Below are 16,960 nucleotides of genomic sequence, written 5' to 3' on the forward strand. Positions count from 1 at the left end.
AATAGTCAAATTGGGGTAAAGTTAAATTTAAAATGTGAATCAATCATTGAAACCACTTGTGGGATATCTCTTTTAGTTTCAATAATTAAAAAAACTGAATTCTGCGTTTTAATAATTCTGTATTTAAAAAAAAACGAGTATACCTATTTATTTATTTATTTATTATACTTCAGAAATGGGCGGTTTAGACTATGGCATTATTTTTTGAATTTGTTTTGAACGTAGGGGTCACATTGAATTTTTAGATTTTTTTAATAAAGAATTTACTATGGATTTCTATATTACATTTTAAATATAACACTTAATTATTCAATTGTCACGAGAGTGTCTTTTAGACAAAAATCGGTTTTGGATAGATTACTACTTTTAACTTAAAATTTTTATTAATTATCTTGATTATAAATGTAAACTACAAAAGCAAATCCGCAAATGAGTTTGGCTGCAATTTCTAAAGCACTGTCGTGAAAATTGAATAATAAGGTATTTTGGTAAAATCAAAGTAGTAAATTAAAAGCTATGGTACGTCAGAGAAAAATAACTCTGATGAAAGTTCATAAGATGAAATTTAGCGACTCTAACGCAAAAAAAATGTTCTATGCCATTCTGGCCATATTTATCAAATTCCTCTGTAAAAGTCTTCTAAACGTCCCACTTCGACTCGGTTTTCGTGCAAATAGAAATAAAATAGAATCCATATCCATGACAGCCGCGAAAAAAGAGCACTCTGTATAATGACAAATAATAAAATAATAATAATTATTATTACTTTGATATTTATTATATAGTTTAATTAAAAATCATTTGCGTTCCTCTATGGCGGATAATTGGCTAACTGCCTTATTGGTTCTATCTAAGTAATCAGAAAAAGATATAGCAGACAGTATACATTTGGAAAAAATAGTGTCACAATGGGCAGTGTTAAAATGCCGTCGTTTAATGTTGTACGATGTATTATTTTGAATTTTTATTGAAGTCGGCATTTTTTATTGCATACACCCCCCTCACTCGGAGCCTCTGACTACGGCCCTGGTATCTAGGGACATAAGGTAACAGTTATAGTGAACACAGACCAACGAGCGGACAGAAGGACGGACAACCATACAAAACTATAAAGAATCTGAGGATCCTTAATAAATGATAACATAACAATAAACATACAAAGTATATACATACCTATTTTGAGGGGTATTTAATCATTCCAAATAATGCGAAATACTTGAAGTCTATAAATATTATCCCTTTCTCTTTTGTAATAGACCAGAAACGGCGTATTTCAAGGTAATTTTTTTTTGATACTTTTAACGTAAGTAATGTACGTAAAAGAAAACGTAGCCGCAATAACTTTCTTTAACTTACAATCAGCCTGTAGGGACAAACTTTATGTAAACTACTTCTCTAACTCTTAGGTTACCAAAAGATCAGTTTGGGCATCTCTTTGAATTATCCGGGGGTTGTTTATAGAAACTGTCAAAGTTGCTTCCAGTTTTAAACATGTATACGGCAGTCTCTTTTCGTATTCGCTAATTTGAACGTAGAATATGAAGGTGATTTTACCGGAAATTCGTTTGGAGTATGGATTCACATTTAACTATTTGTCGATTAAGTTATTAAAAGTATTGATTTGACAGTTTAAAATTGGATGCATCTGTTTACAGGTCGAGCTTTTTTGTACAAGCTTATTGTGAACGTTTTGGTTGTTTCTACATACAATTGTAATGTAATGGTGATTCTTCATCGTTTCAAACAAGTAAAGAATTTAATTTAGAATAGACGTCGTTCTATGTGAGGCGCGTCTTATTTCAGAGCACTATACAACTTATATCAGCAAAATTCGTGACTTAAATATATTGCGTATAACCCCTATCTAATTTAACGCTCAACTGAAATTTATATTCAGAGTAGTTTTATGGTCTAGTCTAGCCACTAGCTCGTTCTCTTTATAATTCAATAAAGCAAATTGTATATTCTAATACGAAAGTATGTGCCTTTTTATGGCTAATATGATTTATTTTTTCACAAATATAAGAATTATGCATATGGTTTGTTCTATGAAAGTATTCGAAACAGTCACGAAGGCAGATTAGGTATACGAAACTTTTCTTTTCTTTGTAGATAACATGAAACCCAAGAAACCCATTGATTTGGCAGTTTTGAAATATGACCAACAAGAACTGCTAGATACCGACGACGAATCGTTGGATTCAGAAGAAGACGATGACGATGAAGAGAAAGATGATTTGGAGGACCTTGGTGACGATACCGAATTAGCCGACGATCCCGGCGTAGAGGATGAAGAAGAGGACGATGACGATTACGATGAAAATGATCAAAATTGGGACACGACACCTTCCAGCACAACGTATGTGCCAAAATCTACAGCGCCGCCATCATCTACCGTATCCTCTACTCGAATTACACCGTTGCCAACACCCGATCCATACTTCACCCACTTCGATCCCAGAAATGAACATCAAAGTTATAAAGAAGCACAGGTACGCGTTGCAACTACTTGTTGAACTTCAATTTAACGTTCTATTATTACTTTAGGAACGTTTAGAGGAGGCTCATCGAGAAAAGGTAACGCGAGTTATGAAAGATTGGTCAGACTTAGAGGAACGTTACCAAGACATGAGATCTAGCGACCCACGAGGTGCTGATAGCTTCAAACAAAGAATGACTCAGAGATTCCAACAAACTGTTCAGGCATTAGAAGAAGAAGGCGACGCTGAGAAACACCAATTGGCCGCCATGCATCAACAGCGAGTACTTGCTCACATTAACCAAAGAAAAAAAGAGGCCATGACCTGTTACACGCAAGCTTTGAATGACCAGCCACCTAATGTATATGTATTTTCTTTTCCCTGAAACATTTCATCTTAATTGTTCATTTTCTTACAGACTCACCGCGTGCAAAAATGCTTACAAAAATTACTTCGCGCCCTTCACAAAGACCGTGCGCATGCCATTACGCACTACCGCCACTTATTGCAGAGTAGCTTGGAAGCGGCAAATCGGGAACAAGCGAGAACACTGGAACGTTTAACAGACATAGATCGCACAGTGAATCAGAGCATGCAAATGTTAAAACGTTACCCGGAGTTATCCTCGAAGATCGGTCAACTAATGGACGATTACATTCAAGCTCTAAGATCAAAAGACGAAACTCCCGGATCGCTTCTGGCGATGACCACAGACGCCGAAGCGGCCATTTTGGACAAATACAAATCCGAAGTGGTAAGCAAGCAAGCGGAACGAGAAAGACAACGATTGCAGGAAAAGGCTAGAAAAGAACAAAGAAAGAAAGAAAGGATGGAGTTGCGAGATGAAAAGAAACGAGTGGAAGAAGCGCTGGGTAAAAAAATTAGTAATTTTGATCCAGAAGATATGGAAAATGAATCATTACCAGAAGACAGAGTGAGTGTACCATGTTTTACTTACAATTTTATATTCATTTATTAACGGTTGCAGACTACACCATCTTCTACTTCTGGAAGCACAATGTCAGAGATGATCAGCAATCCTGTTACCACTGTTGAGCAGCGTCATGAAGTGGATGATGCTGCTGTTCAGCAGGCAGTTGAAGAAGTTGCTGCCGTAGCTCATCAACAGGATGTGATACGTGTTGCACATGCGATGACGCATGACATTAGTCATGGAGAAGCTGTAAGTAAATTCCGAATGCTTTTTTAGCTTAAGCACACTTCTCCTTCTTGCCTCGCTTGCACTTCATAATTTGTAAATTTACTATCGCGAAAGGTCATCCCTATTAATATTCTAGACATACTCAGTTCGGCGAGAGGTGTACGGCCATAGGGATGGTAAAAGTGTGTACTTCACTCTTGCCTTCGCCGGCATGGCCCTAATGGCAGCAATAGTCGTGGGAATCGCGGTGGCAAGGCGTAGGTCAGCCCGATCCCCACAAGGACAAGGCTTTGTAGAGGTAGATCAAGCAGCGACACCGGAAGAGCGGCATGTCGCCAATATGCAAATAAATGGATACGAAAATCCAACATACAAATATTTTGAAGTGAAAGAATAATTTATGTTCTTATAATTCAAATTTGGACATTTTAATTTAAATTATAATATGGTTGATATTATTTTGCTTGGCAGCCTTTTTGTACAATAGATGTTAATTATTGTTTAATATTTAAAATAAAGTTTATAGTGGCGGATACTGGTACAACTGGTAGATGACTAAAACAATTGCAGAAGTGAATTTTAAGACATAAGCTTAGAAACACTAAACGACTACTAGTACGATTGTTCTACCCGCATTATATTACCCGTCCAATAGTTAGTTACAAATAATTTTCTGATTGCTATACTTATTCGTGTCAGTATTACATGAAGTCTACATTGTATACTACAACCATTATTCGATTCCAAATTGCTCATTGGTTTTAAATAGATACAAGTTTTTTGAGGGACAGCACCTTTGCAGTGGTAGGTATTATGCAGTATTATGATACTTAAGCTGTTTCTTTTGTTTGCGAAGTAAATATGCTATAAGAGAATACACTGGTGCAGCATATCAATGACGATAGAGAAGAAACTTCGAGTATAGTTTAATATCATATAGCTTTAAAGTGTCCATCATATTTACAAATGAAAGCAATAGGTGAATTTTGTTTTAAATGTATGCAAAGGTGTATCTCAAGAACAAAGTGCTAAAAACAATTTTCAGTAATCATAGTATATTGGAAACTGTATATTATCCTATCAACTTGCAAGTCCGTATTGCAGAAAAATCTCTGGCCACGACATTATATCCGCAGTGCTCTCAGTGTGCATGCCCCGCCTTTAACATTGTTAAATAAATGAAATGAGTACCTACCTATAGCTAGAATATGTCTTTTCGAATATATTTTACTAATTTAATACGTAACTACTGAAATATATATATCCGCCACATGTTTTAATTGTTTTAATATTTTTTAAGATTTACTTAATTATATTGTAAAACTACCTAGAAGATCATTCCAATTAATATTTAATTGATGTGCGATATTTGTAAAATACTTGTTTAAATGTACTTAATCTGTTTAACGCAACTTGATAATAATTGAGATATAGTGTAATTTTACATACACATAAACTACAGTGTTATTTAAGTATATTTTTAAAATTTCAAAAAATAATTTTTTAGTCTATCATATGCATTAAATAATAAGAACTGAGAACAGTTTTTATATTACCTTCAGCTTTAAAAAAAATTATTGCATATGAGAGTCCATCTTTGCATAATTGTAATCATACTAATTCTAACATTAGTCGGATATTGTAATGATATGTTGTTACAAGATGTAAATCGTAATAGTAGTGTAGAAAAGTGCAAATATCATTGCGATATCTCAAGGCGTAGGTAAATGTACGGTACCTATATAATGTAGACCCTCCATAAAATAATTTTAGATTATGTAACGCATGTGTAATCTAAAAAAAGAATGCTTTTTGTACAAAGTCGTTTTTCATTTACTAAAAAATTAACTCAGCTTGTTACAAACACGGCATTTTTTTTAAAACTGTTTTCTTTAAATGCAAGCACAATGACTGTGGTGCAGTTTGAATACTTGTATATCTTTCTTTAAAACAATGGGTGTGTTTTATATGTAGCAAAGTGTTTGTGCATTGCATTGTCGATTATTATTTTAAATTTAAAATCATGGATTTCAAGACATATTGAATTGTTGCTAAGAATGAAATACAATGTATTCGTGGTGAATAATTTCAATTCAAATTTCATATCAACTTGCAATTTTGTATCATACTGGTTAAGAGAAATGAAGAATGAATTTTGTGGCTAAATTGCTAAAGTCAAAATTTCATTTAAAGTGTAACTTCGAAATGTGTGTAAAATTTTTATGTGCAGGAGAAATCCGAACATCATAATTTTAGAGTACTTTACGATCATGTCATCTACAGATAATATCTGTGCTTCATCAAATCATATACTATAGGTATGTTCATCGTATCATTTTTCTGTGCCCTAAAATGTGGTAATTTGTCATACATTTTAAAATCTATTAGATTAGCTAATTAGCATAGTATTATATGTTTTGTGGCCATGTAATTTTAAATTTAATGTAATAAAAAATACATTATTTTACGAAACGTCATTCAGAAAGCTGAGTTCGTCAAATTGAAACACTGGCGAATTGGAAAATTCCATTTCCCGTTTTTAGCAAAAAGATTCTAATAAAATATGTGTGATAAAGTTGTATCCAATACAGCTGATCGAAAATCTCTGCCATGCAGACAAGTAGATTTGGGCGGATAAGTCTTTATAGGTAAGTTTTAGAATACCTCTTGAATGAATTATTCATAATAAGCGTGAATATTTTATATTTTCATGTCAGTCCTTTGCGTAATAATTTTGTCAGCAGAAAACTTAAAACGATGTTCTACATAACATAAAAAATCCATTTATTTTTCTTTCTTTCTCGCAAGCAATGCCCGTCCGAAATAATCTAGGCGAAGCTCACGGGAAACTACACTACCGCCCTAACTCACTTAAGGTTCGAAGGTATTTGTTTACTTATGAGAGCATTACAAACTGCTCAGATGCAGAATTTCTGTAGTAGGGCACTCGTTTGATTTTGGTCGTTATCTAATCAACAAAAAGCGAGTAGCACTAGGAAGCTAATTATTCCAGCAAAGTAGGGATGTAACGGAAGTGTTTATATCGGAACCGAATTCGGAAGCGGAGTTTTTACATTTGGTTTATCGGAACCGTAATCGCGGGCAAAAGAAACATGTCACATCTGAAACAGTACTAATATGTAAATATAACAAATCAAGTTACTCGAAAAGAAGCAAATTTAATGGAAAAAAATAGTGAAAAGATAATCAACAGAAGGAAAGGGGTGAGGAGGTCCCCCGCGACAAGTGTAAACGTGTTTGTGCGCAAATGCACTGATTGTGGCCGCACCGCCGCTGTCCATCAACTTCCGATCTAACATTCGATTAAAATTTGTCGGAACCGAAATAGGAATCGAAAGTGCAATATAAATCGGAAGTTCCGCAGTTTCGGAATCGAACCTCCGTTACATCTCTCCAGCAAACTATCTTTCTTTCGTATGTATGGTACTATATCAAGAAGTGTGAGAATGGGCAATATGTACCTACATATTTCCCAATAGATATGTCTTATTTTTACTATCTATCCTTGTGACCAGTCTTTTGCTCTTTCCTGAACAGTATGACCCACAGTCATGGAAACAAGTATTATACATAAAAATGATTTATTTTAGGAACAAAACTGGATACAAAAGTACAAAAATATTCTCTCTTAAAGGTAATGATTTAGGCACAATTTCTTTAGGTATATTGAATTAGTATCAAATTATTTTTACTTATCAAATTGCCTAACTGTAAGTAACTAGTTTAGATGTTAAGAACCTTCATAACAACAATTTGACTAGATCAAACGATAAAACTAAATAACAACACATGAAGAATAATACGAAAAAATATTGCTTAAAATTATATAGTAACTACCCTTAATTATATTTGTTAAACGTAAGTAAATACTGTTTCTTTCTAATTTAAATTATTAGTTAGGTAAATAATAGTCAACCTTTCAAAAAAAATATGTAACTATGTACATCGAGATACACCTGAAATTCATCACAAATTGTCACTAAAATTGAACTAGTTATCATAACAAATTGAATTGTCTACAGTAGATTTCTAATTCTTTCATCGATATATCTTCGTGATCTCCGTTTACGGGACTCGACGGGGGTTGAATTAAATCGACATCGACAATTTCAGTAAGATGCTCACTTTTACGCTTGTGCCGTTGATGATCAGAGGAAGACTCTCCACGTTCGAAAATTTGTTTAGCCTTATAAATTGGTTCGTATTCGATCAGTTGAGCAAAAAATCCCTCATTTGGTTTAATACAAGCCCTCCTTTCCTTTACTAGCATGAACGCATCCCTGAAATATACGAAGTAATGTACACAACATTAAAATAAATTGGATTGCTACCTGCAGGTAAGTCCCAATTTTTCCATAATATAAGCAAGAACGAGAGTGGCACTTCGCGAAGTACCCGTATTGCCGTGAATCAGAACTTTAGCATTTTTAGAAAGAGCATCATCTACAAACTGTTTTACTTTAGGAAAAAATCGGATGATGTTTTCTGTGGCCATATCCACAATATCTAATATTAAATATGTAAAAATTGCATCATTAAAATGTGGTTTAACAAAGTGAGCTTCTATCGGTTGACGAACACATATAATGTGAGTAATTCCCTGATCTAATAGTTGGTTACGGCAGTTCTTTAAGGCAACCGAATAAGGTCCTAAGAATAATCCGGGAATAATTTCCTGCATTGTCCAACATATTGAGTAACTCCAAGGTATTATTGGTGAATGTATTGGAATATTTCTACATTCTATATCCATTCTCTTCTACCAACAAGAAGCATTAAAATCTAAAACAAAATTTGAGGTTAGAAATGACAGAACAAAGGCGCCAAATCGTTTTTGTTTATTTAATAGGGACGTACCCGAATTTAATAGTGAATTACTACATTTGCAGTCAGTGGGAAGTATAATCCTAAAATCTATCAAAAACGAAAACCCTCCAAGTGTCCCAGAATTGTTTTAGTTTATGGATATTTGGTAAATTACCTTAAGACGTTCTCAGCATTTTTTATATTCAACTCCTTGAGAAAATACAACGAAATCATCTATTTCATTTAAATCTTGATGGATTTATATTAGCAGTTTTTGAGATAAACTGAAATTTATGTAAAACATTCATGGAGGCGGAACACTTCAATTTAACTACTACGCCTAGAAAATCGCAAGATGGCAGCACAATAGACTGGGGGTTGTGGCTAGACATCCGCCGATTGGTACATGGCCTGCTATGGCGTTGACCATTGGCAAGTCGGATATTCAATATGGCAAATGCTAATGGGGAGAAGTAGGTTGCCTCGTAACTTTCAGCCAATAAACGTTTAGTATTAAAATACGCGAATGACGTCACCCAGAATCCCATTTTGTCCACATCATAAAATTTAATTATTGACGCAACAACAGAACAATTCAGAAAATGCAAAATGGATCGAAATGGTACGTTACATGGATGTGCTGAAAAGTTCCTGCATTGCATATAGAAAGAAACATGCTAGCGAAATATTAAACGCACTATATTCAAAATAGCTTACATTTCATCTTCATATTTCATTTCATTTCATTTTATTTATTGTGCTAAGTAATTACATAGTAATTTTTGCACTCGTCTTACAATTACTTGGTACTTACAATGTGTGTGTAGGTATGTGTATATATAAACATAACATGAAACAAACACTAGAACTATTAAAATATACATAAAAATTAAAGCCATTAATGATCACTATGGAACAATATTAAACACAAGAACACTAAGACTAAGGATGTGCAGTAAGAATGAGGAATTGAATAATGAATAGCAACGTTTTTAACTTCCGCTTAAATATACATTTATTTTGAATAGTTTTCAGATCACTTGGAAGCTTATTAAAGAAATTTACACCGGCGTGATTTGGTGATTTAGTACAATAACTATTCTTCACTTTAAAATTAGTTTTCGGTCGGGAAATGCAGACTGCACAGTCTATTGCATACGAGGTTCAGGTTCCCCTTTGCATTGCACTTTATAACCCATTCTGTTTGTAATACAGGAATTATCTTTTGGAAAAGCAAAAAACTGAATCTGCGATCCATTTGCTTTCGATTTGTTGGGGCTGCTATTGCATATAACAACGCTACAAAGATTTCCATCCATCAGCATCTAATACCTTATTATAATGACAGTAAGTATTCAATCGAATTATAATAAGTACTTATTCGTAATAGAGTCTTCAGCACTGTCTGACAATTAAGTACTTATACACAGTTCAAATATAACTGTCAAAGTCAACGAAAATTAAAACACCAATCAAATGGGACTTCCGGATTCTCGATGACGCGTCTCTCTAAAGTTACGAGGCAACCTACTCTCTCTACTAACCTTGAATGGGGATGGGGTGTGGGTAAGATACGTTTAAAAACGCCGCATGCACTGACGGAAAGTATTTATTTACCTAAGATGCAAAATGGGAAATAGGAATTTAAATAAAATGTGGAATACAAATGATTTGCAATTTATTTACTAGTCTCATAATTTAGGCACTTCCATGGCTATGGGTATTTTTATAATTTTGATACCTACTTATGATCTAATGGAAATTTGGTTTAACGCCGCTGATGATAAATTTGTAAACCGACTAATTAAACGGGTTTTAAACTGCAAGACATTTGCACTTTGCAGGTAGGTAACCCAAATAGCATTCGATATCTTTGGTACATTCATATTAGATGTAGGCATTGAATTTATAGAAATTCAATGAAATAGGTATAAATATTTTATGTCAAGTAGGTATATTAGATATTCTATAAAAATAGGTACCTACCAGTTGGATGTAATGCCTAATGGATGTTTAGGAACAAAAAATATGAGGCATGTACATTTTCAATCCAAAATACATACGGAATTGTGACGAACAATTTTTGCATATTAAAAATAACCTTCATCTACATTCTATGTCGTACCTAAATGAGATTATAAGTGCTGTAGGTACATACCTATACGCATACAGGGAATTAAGCGAGGAAAGGGACAAAAATTTGCTGCATTTTTATTATGTGAATTCGAGTCAAAAATCTCCTATGAATATGGGTCCACAAATGCTTCGTTATCGAATTATGATTTTTTTAGTAGTAGGAAAAATTTGTCACTGTTCCCGGGCGACACCCTGTATAGATACGTTTTAGAATAGGTACCTATATAGAGTCTTTCATGCGAGGTTTCCTCGACGTGCTATCCGATAGAGTTGCTTTTTTTCTGAATTACGGCAATGAATTAATAATAAATCACGTATTGTAGATATACGTCTTTCGCTATAAAAACCGATGCACGTCATTGATTTATGAATCAATTTCAGACAAGTTTTCTATAGATTTCGCACACTTGTTTTTTTTTGTACATGTTGCAGTGTTGCAGCATATGTCTGAAATTGATACACAAATCAATGACGTGCAACGGTTTCTATAGCGAAAGACGTATAGCGTTCATTTTTATAAAATCATGTGTTTATTCCCTTTTTAATAAATTTTTACTTTCTAAGTAGCGTATTCAATGCGTATAAAAAAAGCCTAAACGCTATATGAAGGCGCATGTAAAACTAAAACTATAGTATGAGTTGTGGCTATAAATATCTTTGGAATTGAATGGCACTAAAAAAGCTTCTCAATACGCCATAGTAAATGCCTGCGAGATTAGACTGCTTATGAGGGTTATGAAAAAACCTCAGATAACCTTCTGTTTTCCTGAATTGTCGAAAAAGTATCCGAGAAGTATGTACTTACTAAAGTTGTTAAAAAAATACTCGAAGAAGGTTCACTTATGCTCTTTCCAGAGACCTTAAGATCTAGAATCCGCCTGAAAAAATGTCCAATTCATGCGGGAAGCTCAAACAAGCCTTCAATTCCCGAGAATTTCAGGTATAGGTAATAGATACCTAGGTATATATTAATTAATTAATACATTTTGAGAGTTTCATACTTTGCCTATTTCAGAAAAAGGTTATAGCAAACACAACATAGTAGGTATACTACAGACAAGTGTTACCTAAATCAAACATTTGTCCCTTAGCATTGAATAAAAACCACACGAACAACCGGCACAACCACCTCGTTTGTGAAAACTTCAAACAAAGGATAGGATAGGTGCAAGCCAAGGACAGATGGCAGTGTCTTAAGTAATATTTGAAGTAACATACCTACTTAGCAATCTTTAAAAGCACTAGTGTTTTTACCCGAAATCGTAAAAATTTCAATTTGTATATATCATAGGTATAGTAGGTATACCTACCTACTTATGATTATTGATTAATGTTAATCTGTCAGTGATGACAGGAGTATTTATAGTCAGAAATTTAATTCTCGCTTAGTTTTTTATTAGTGCACTTTCACTTTCAAAAAATAAAAAGTGCACTTTTGCGCTCTTGATTTCTGTCTGTCATTCGATCAGAAATTAAAAATTATGTCATGTTTGTATTCTTGTTAAGGCATTGGGGTAAAAAATGACCCTCCACTTTTTTGACGGAAATACACGTTTTGAAGCACCACAGGAATGCGAAGGCATAAAATGTCCATAAGGACTATTAAAATCGAAAAAACATAATTGTCATATATTATCGCCTTTATTACGAATGTTAAGTTTTTTATTCGATTGTTTTGTTTCCAAATTATTCCAAATTTTCTCCATCCACCCATTAGAAAGATGTTCGGGCTAGATACAAGAAAAAGATCTACATCATTTAGATGTCGTTTATGTTGAATCTGTCAACAACATGAGAGAACCTAGTGATCCATGCGCTTAGAAAATATAGGTTTAACGTGCGTTTTAGATCGTCTAATAACGATGACAAAGAGCGCGTTTGCCTCCACTTGGAAACTGAATGATCAAAACTGACCATAAATCACATGCTACATGTTTGGCGAGGGAAAACAGTGTCCTAGGATTGCAATTTTAGACATTATAAGTTATAGGAAACAAATGTTTTGGAAAATTCACTACACGTAGGTAGCTAATAGCTTTGTTTCTTCATTAGATTTCGATGTGCCACCCTATATACCCGGCAGTACTTATACCTACTCATGATCCATTATTCGAGTGCGTAATGATAATTATTTAGTCATGCATAAACTTACTTTATAGTTACGATCATTCATCATTAGCTCAATTACATTTTACAAGTCGCCTAAGGCTGCTAACGCATTTTATAATATAGTACCATAGATCGATATCGAATAATAAATACCTATGCTAAGCTTAAAATTAGTATTTACTCATAACAAAATGTTTGTTGTTTCTATAAGTGCTTAATCGATTATTCAATAAACATGTATTAGGTAAACCAACCGTTCGCGATACATTTTAGTGTGCGTTAATCGATCAATGAAAGTGCACCTTCATTTCCATCAACTACTTTAGTCCCAAATGTTTATTTTGAATTTTCTGCTAAAGTGCGACTGGCTCTGTTTGTTTGTTTCTATACAGTGTATGACCACTACCGAATAAACCTGTCGAAGAACCTAAAAATTTACTATAAGGTATAAAAATTCGTCATTGTGGAAGTAGAAAAATAGGTATCTCTTTATCACTATATAGCGTGAGAGGCGTTTCGTGATCACCCTCTTGCGCCCAGGGAAATTTTAAAGCAATTGTTTAGGTACTTTTAACGTATGGCAGTATCGATCCTGCATGAGCAGGTATTTATTTACAATTCACACACAAATTAAATTAAAATGCTTAGGTACTGCTACAGTTCACAATTAAATATATTATTAATTAAAAATTAACTAATACATTTTGAATATTCAATAACGCTTATAGGTACTTACTTAAACAGATGTGACATACATTTTTTAATTAAAATATATTAAAGAAAGATTATTTTATTATTATTTTATTTTTTAAACATAAATTTTAAGGGGGGTGTCTACGATTAGCATGATGTGCATGCAACATGTTATCATTTAGCGTGCACATCTTGTCTCTCGTCGACTATCAGAAATTATTTAATTTTGTGGGTTAAGTTGATTTAATACAAGTAATGTATATTTTTTTTCCGTTAAATGTAATTTTTAGTTTTAGCTTAGAACATGACATTTAATTTCAATCTCTTTTTATTTTTATATTTATGAAGGCGGTTTGAGTTTAAAATAAAGGGATATTATTATTATTATACCGGTCTTAATTCTTAGGTTTTTTGAGCTTTTCTAAAGCATAAAGTATCAGAAGCAGACCTGTACTGTAACGAAGTTTTACCTACAGTTCTTAATCAGTTTTTATTTAAAAAATGCTTAAATCAAATCATTTTTACGGAAAATTGTTGGGTGATAAATTTTCGATATGCCAATATTGCGTTTTCTGAACGTTTTGAAGCACACAGACCCCAAAAAAGTGTTGCTATCACTTTTGGGGTTTCGTGTATAATGAAATTAAAAAATTTTGATACGAAAGGTGTTGGTAAGTGAATTAATATTTTTTTTAGTAATATGAGGCCTTAATCTAAATAATCTTGGACTCTTTTTACATTTTTTTTGTAATATTATTTGCATGTTGTGATCAGAAAAATCAATAGGTAAAATAAAAATGTGATGATACATGTTCTTGAAAATTGGTGACAATATTATCGAGTACTTGTAGTTGCTGTTGTCTGCGGTAATCTGCGAAGCAAAAGCATTTTTTGCAATTTAACTGACTTAACTAGATAATTTGCAGATTAACTAGATAATCTGGACTTTAACGGTTATCCGCACATAAACGGTAACACTTATACCTGCGCGACGATACACCCTACCTACCTACATAACCATCCTGCATCACACATACTTGCAGCCTCTCAGTGTCGATCGATCTCAGTCTAACAAGGTATCTCGCCAGCAGTTCAAGTTTGAGGACCCTCGCATTAGATTGGATGATCAATTCGTAATTAATAGGTAAATTACAGGGTGCCCAGTGGTACTACGAACACCTGAATTGGACAACTAGTCTTTGATAAAGCAAACGAGGCCTACCCATTATTTTCAGGATTTGTTGGTAAATAAAGCCGAGTATTTCTCTAATATGTATAATCACTCTGGGAAAATGTCTATCAGGTGCTCAGGAATTCATGTCAAATTTCCAAGACTTGAAAATGCAAAAAGTTGAAATAAAGGTGTAAAGTGTTGAACCAGAGCTTTATTTAAGGAATCAATTAACTCTACATGAACAGAAATTGTAGTAACAACATTAAGACATTTATACTTGACATGCTTCTTAGATGTTCTTACAAATACAATTGTTTCTGTTTAGGAAATTTAAAGCTACATTGAAAAAATATGGCAAGGATTTAACTATGCAATAAATATCATTTAAAAATTAAACTAATATCACTTTTTTTACATAAACACTTAAAAGTAACATAGCAATATTGTGAACATCAGCAGCATTAATAAACTTCAAAATATGTGCAGCAATATAGCAAGTATTTTTCCATCACATTCATACGACTCTTACTTATTTAATTAGACTAGATTCTGAAGCAGACGCTATTTACAACTTCGTTTTTAAAAAATAAGAAATATACATGAGGAACAATATAAAAAATGAATAACAAAATTAGCATAAATTAAAAAAAAACAGAAGGTATCTCGAATTTCTTTCCTAGAGTAAACATCAGCTTATTTGTCATGTAACATACTGTGCTTTTACTAAGGGTTACCAAACAATTTCTCCTATGTAGGACAAATCACTGAAACAGAAAGGGCGATTAGGAATAATTTATGTACCTAGTTCACAAAATTCGTAGCGTGGATTTGTTATTGGGGTAAAATTGTTGAAATAAATTAAAATATTGAACCTAAATCTACTTACCTTTTAATATATAATCTGTTAAAAGGGTTGGAACAGTAGGACTATCTTCATTAATCGCCTTTAAAACTAAAAATCAAAGGTTATTTATTTAATTAAGTTACTTTCTTGCAATCTTTTACTTTTAATAAGAACTTGGAGGGCTTGGTTATCGGGCGGGCCACTATCTAGGTGATATGGAATAACGGTGGTTAAATACTGAAAAATTGGGGTTTTAGAAAAGGTTTCACTTATAATACTTGCTCTCAAACCTTTGGATCTAATCCACTTGGAGGACGTAGGGCGTTTCCTTTTGAACTTCGTTTCTTCTCAACGTGGTATTGTCGTCGTTTATTCTGCACTGCAAGCAGTAATGAAATAAATGTGTTCTTTAGCTCTTTTTCATATTCTAATTCGTCTCTTAATGCCAGTTCCGTAATTAACGTCTCCGAAAATTCTCTAATTAAAACTTCTAATTCCATATACAATTCGTTAAGTTGGGTTAAACTGAGATCGCGAAGCTCTACAAAAGGACCTGATTATGTTTTAAAACGCTTATTTTTGACCTACTGTCTTCGTATAACGGTGAACTCAACACCTCCTTTGCCTTTTCTAAAGTTTCATTGGTGTCAATGGTGTCTCTTGAGTCTGGCGAAACCTCCAGAGATGCGTCTTCTTCCTGCATCATATCGTCAATTTCGCGAATGACCTCGTCTGCAGTCTTCAGAGGTTCTTGATCCTGATGCAAACCACCAAGAATTAAAGCGTGCATATCTAAATCATTCGCTACTGCTTCATCCTCCGAGCTTAACTCCAAATCGTCATCAGGTGTTAAAATATTCTGAAATGGGTACATTCCTATTTAGTATTGTCCTTAAAGTATGTATGATAAATTACATTAACTCGGTGATGTCACCCACAACAGCGGTTTGTTCAATTAAGAGCATTTAACTACCAAACCAACTGTTTATTTAATTTAAAAAAAACGGAATTACTCATCTACTTAATGGTATGTTAACAGTCAGCTTCCACTTACTTCATTTTGATTTAAGTTCAGTGAAGGCATATGAAGTTTTCGAGCGCACGACTTTGACCAATCGATCGGTAGTATATTTCCGAAGTTGCCGGTAATTGTCCACCACATTCTAAAAAAAAAAGAAATGCGTTAGTTGCGTGTAGTAGGTAGAAGATATAGCAGTCAATGCCAATAGATATTTCCATACGACCTTCCCTTGCTCTACTAAAGAAACTTTAAGGATTCCGCTTTTATGTAATTGTAACGGGTTGTAATGCAAATGAAGAGTTTGTTTACGATTCTTTTATTGTTCCACCGGCTGGCTTTGTTTCAAGCAATGAAACGAAACACTATATGAAGACATTGTGGCCAACGATGCACGACCGAAATTTAATATACATCAGACGTTAGAATTTAAGATCAAGTTTAGACGTGTACCAATTTTGGAACAACAATGCAAATCTTATCGGAAAAATTGGTCTCACTCGTAAAGAACGTTAAG

The 16,960-nt window shown here is 33.6% G+C and overlaps 3 protein-coding genes across 3 annotated transcripts in view; 1 reads left to right on the top strand and 2 right to left on the bottom strand.

Moving 5' to 3' along the window:
- The window catches only part of LOC116169507 (amyloid-beta-like protein), a 56,511-nt gene extending 50,587 nt beyond the window's left edge, over positions 1-5,924 (top strand). Inside the window, exons 4-8 of the mRNA XM_031485622.1 lie at positions 2,113-2,492; positions 2,548-2,841; positions 2,899-3,414; positions 3,469-3,663; positions 3,779-5,924. Coding sequence (XP_031341482.1) covers positions 2,113-2,492; positions 2,548-2,841; positions 2,899-3,414; positions 3,469-3,663; positions 3,779-4,039 — 1,646 coding nt within the window. The 3' untranslated portion in view covers positions 4,040-5,924. The remainder of the gene's footprint in view (positions 1-2,112; positions 2,493-2,547; positions 2,842-2,898; positions 3,415-3,468; positions 3,664-3,778) is intronic.
- A 1,656-nt stretch (positions 5,925-7,580) lies between these two features.
- LOC116168389 (serine/threonine/tyrosine-interacting protein-like) lies at positions 7,581-8,796 on the bottom strand. The gene is made up of 3 exons (XM_031484193.1): positions 8,645-8,796; positions 7,995-8,445; positions 7,581-7,943 (listed from the first exon to the last, which is right to left on the bottom strand). Exons 2-3 carry the CDS (start codon positions 8,414-8,416, stop codon positions 7,661-7,663), a joined length of 705 nt encoding a protein of 234 aa, XP_031340053.1. The 5' UTR covers positions 8,417-8,445; positions 8,645-8,796; the 3' UTR covers positions 7,581-7,660.
- Positions 8,797-15,097: 6,301 nt separating this feature from the next.
- LOC116169670 (fasciculation and elongation protein zeta-2-like) lies at positions 15,098-16,960 on the bottom strand. The gene is made up of 6 exons (XM_031485819.1): positions 16,480-16,960; positions 16,014-16,284; positions 15,716-15,966; positions 15,587-15,662; positions 15,468-15,533; positions 15,098-15,345 (listed from the first exon to the last, which is right to left on the bottom strand). Exons 1-6 carry the CDS (start codon positions 16,585-16,587, stop codon positions 15,329-15,331), a joined length of 789 nt encoding a protein of 262 aa, XP_031341679.1. The 5' UTR covers positions 16,588-16,960; the 3' UTR covers positions 15,098-15,328.

The sequence above is a fragment of the Photinus pyralis genome, unplaced genomic scaffold, assembly GCF_008802855.1.
Source record: "Photinus pyralis isolate 1611_PpyrPB1 unplaced genomic scaffold, Ppyr1.3 Ppyr1.4_LG4, whole genome shotgun sequence".
In the NCBI taxonomy this organism is placed as follows: Eukaryota; Metazoa; Arthropoda; class Insecta; order Coleoptera; family Lampyridae; genus Photinus; species Photinus pyralis.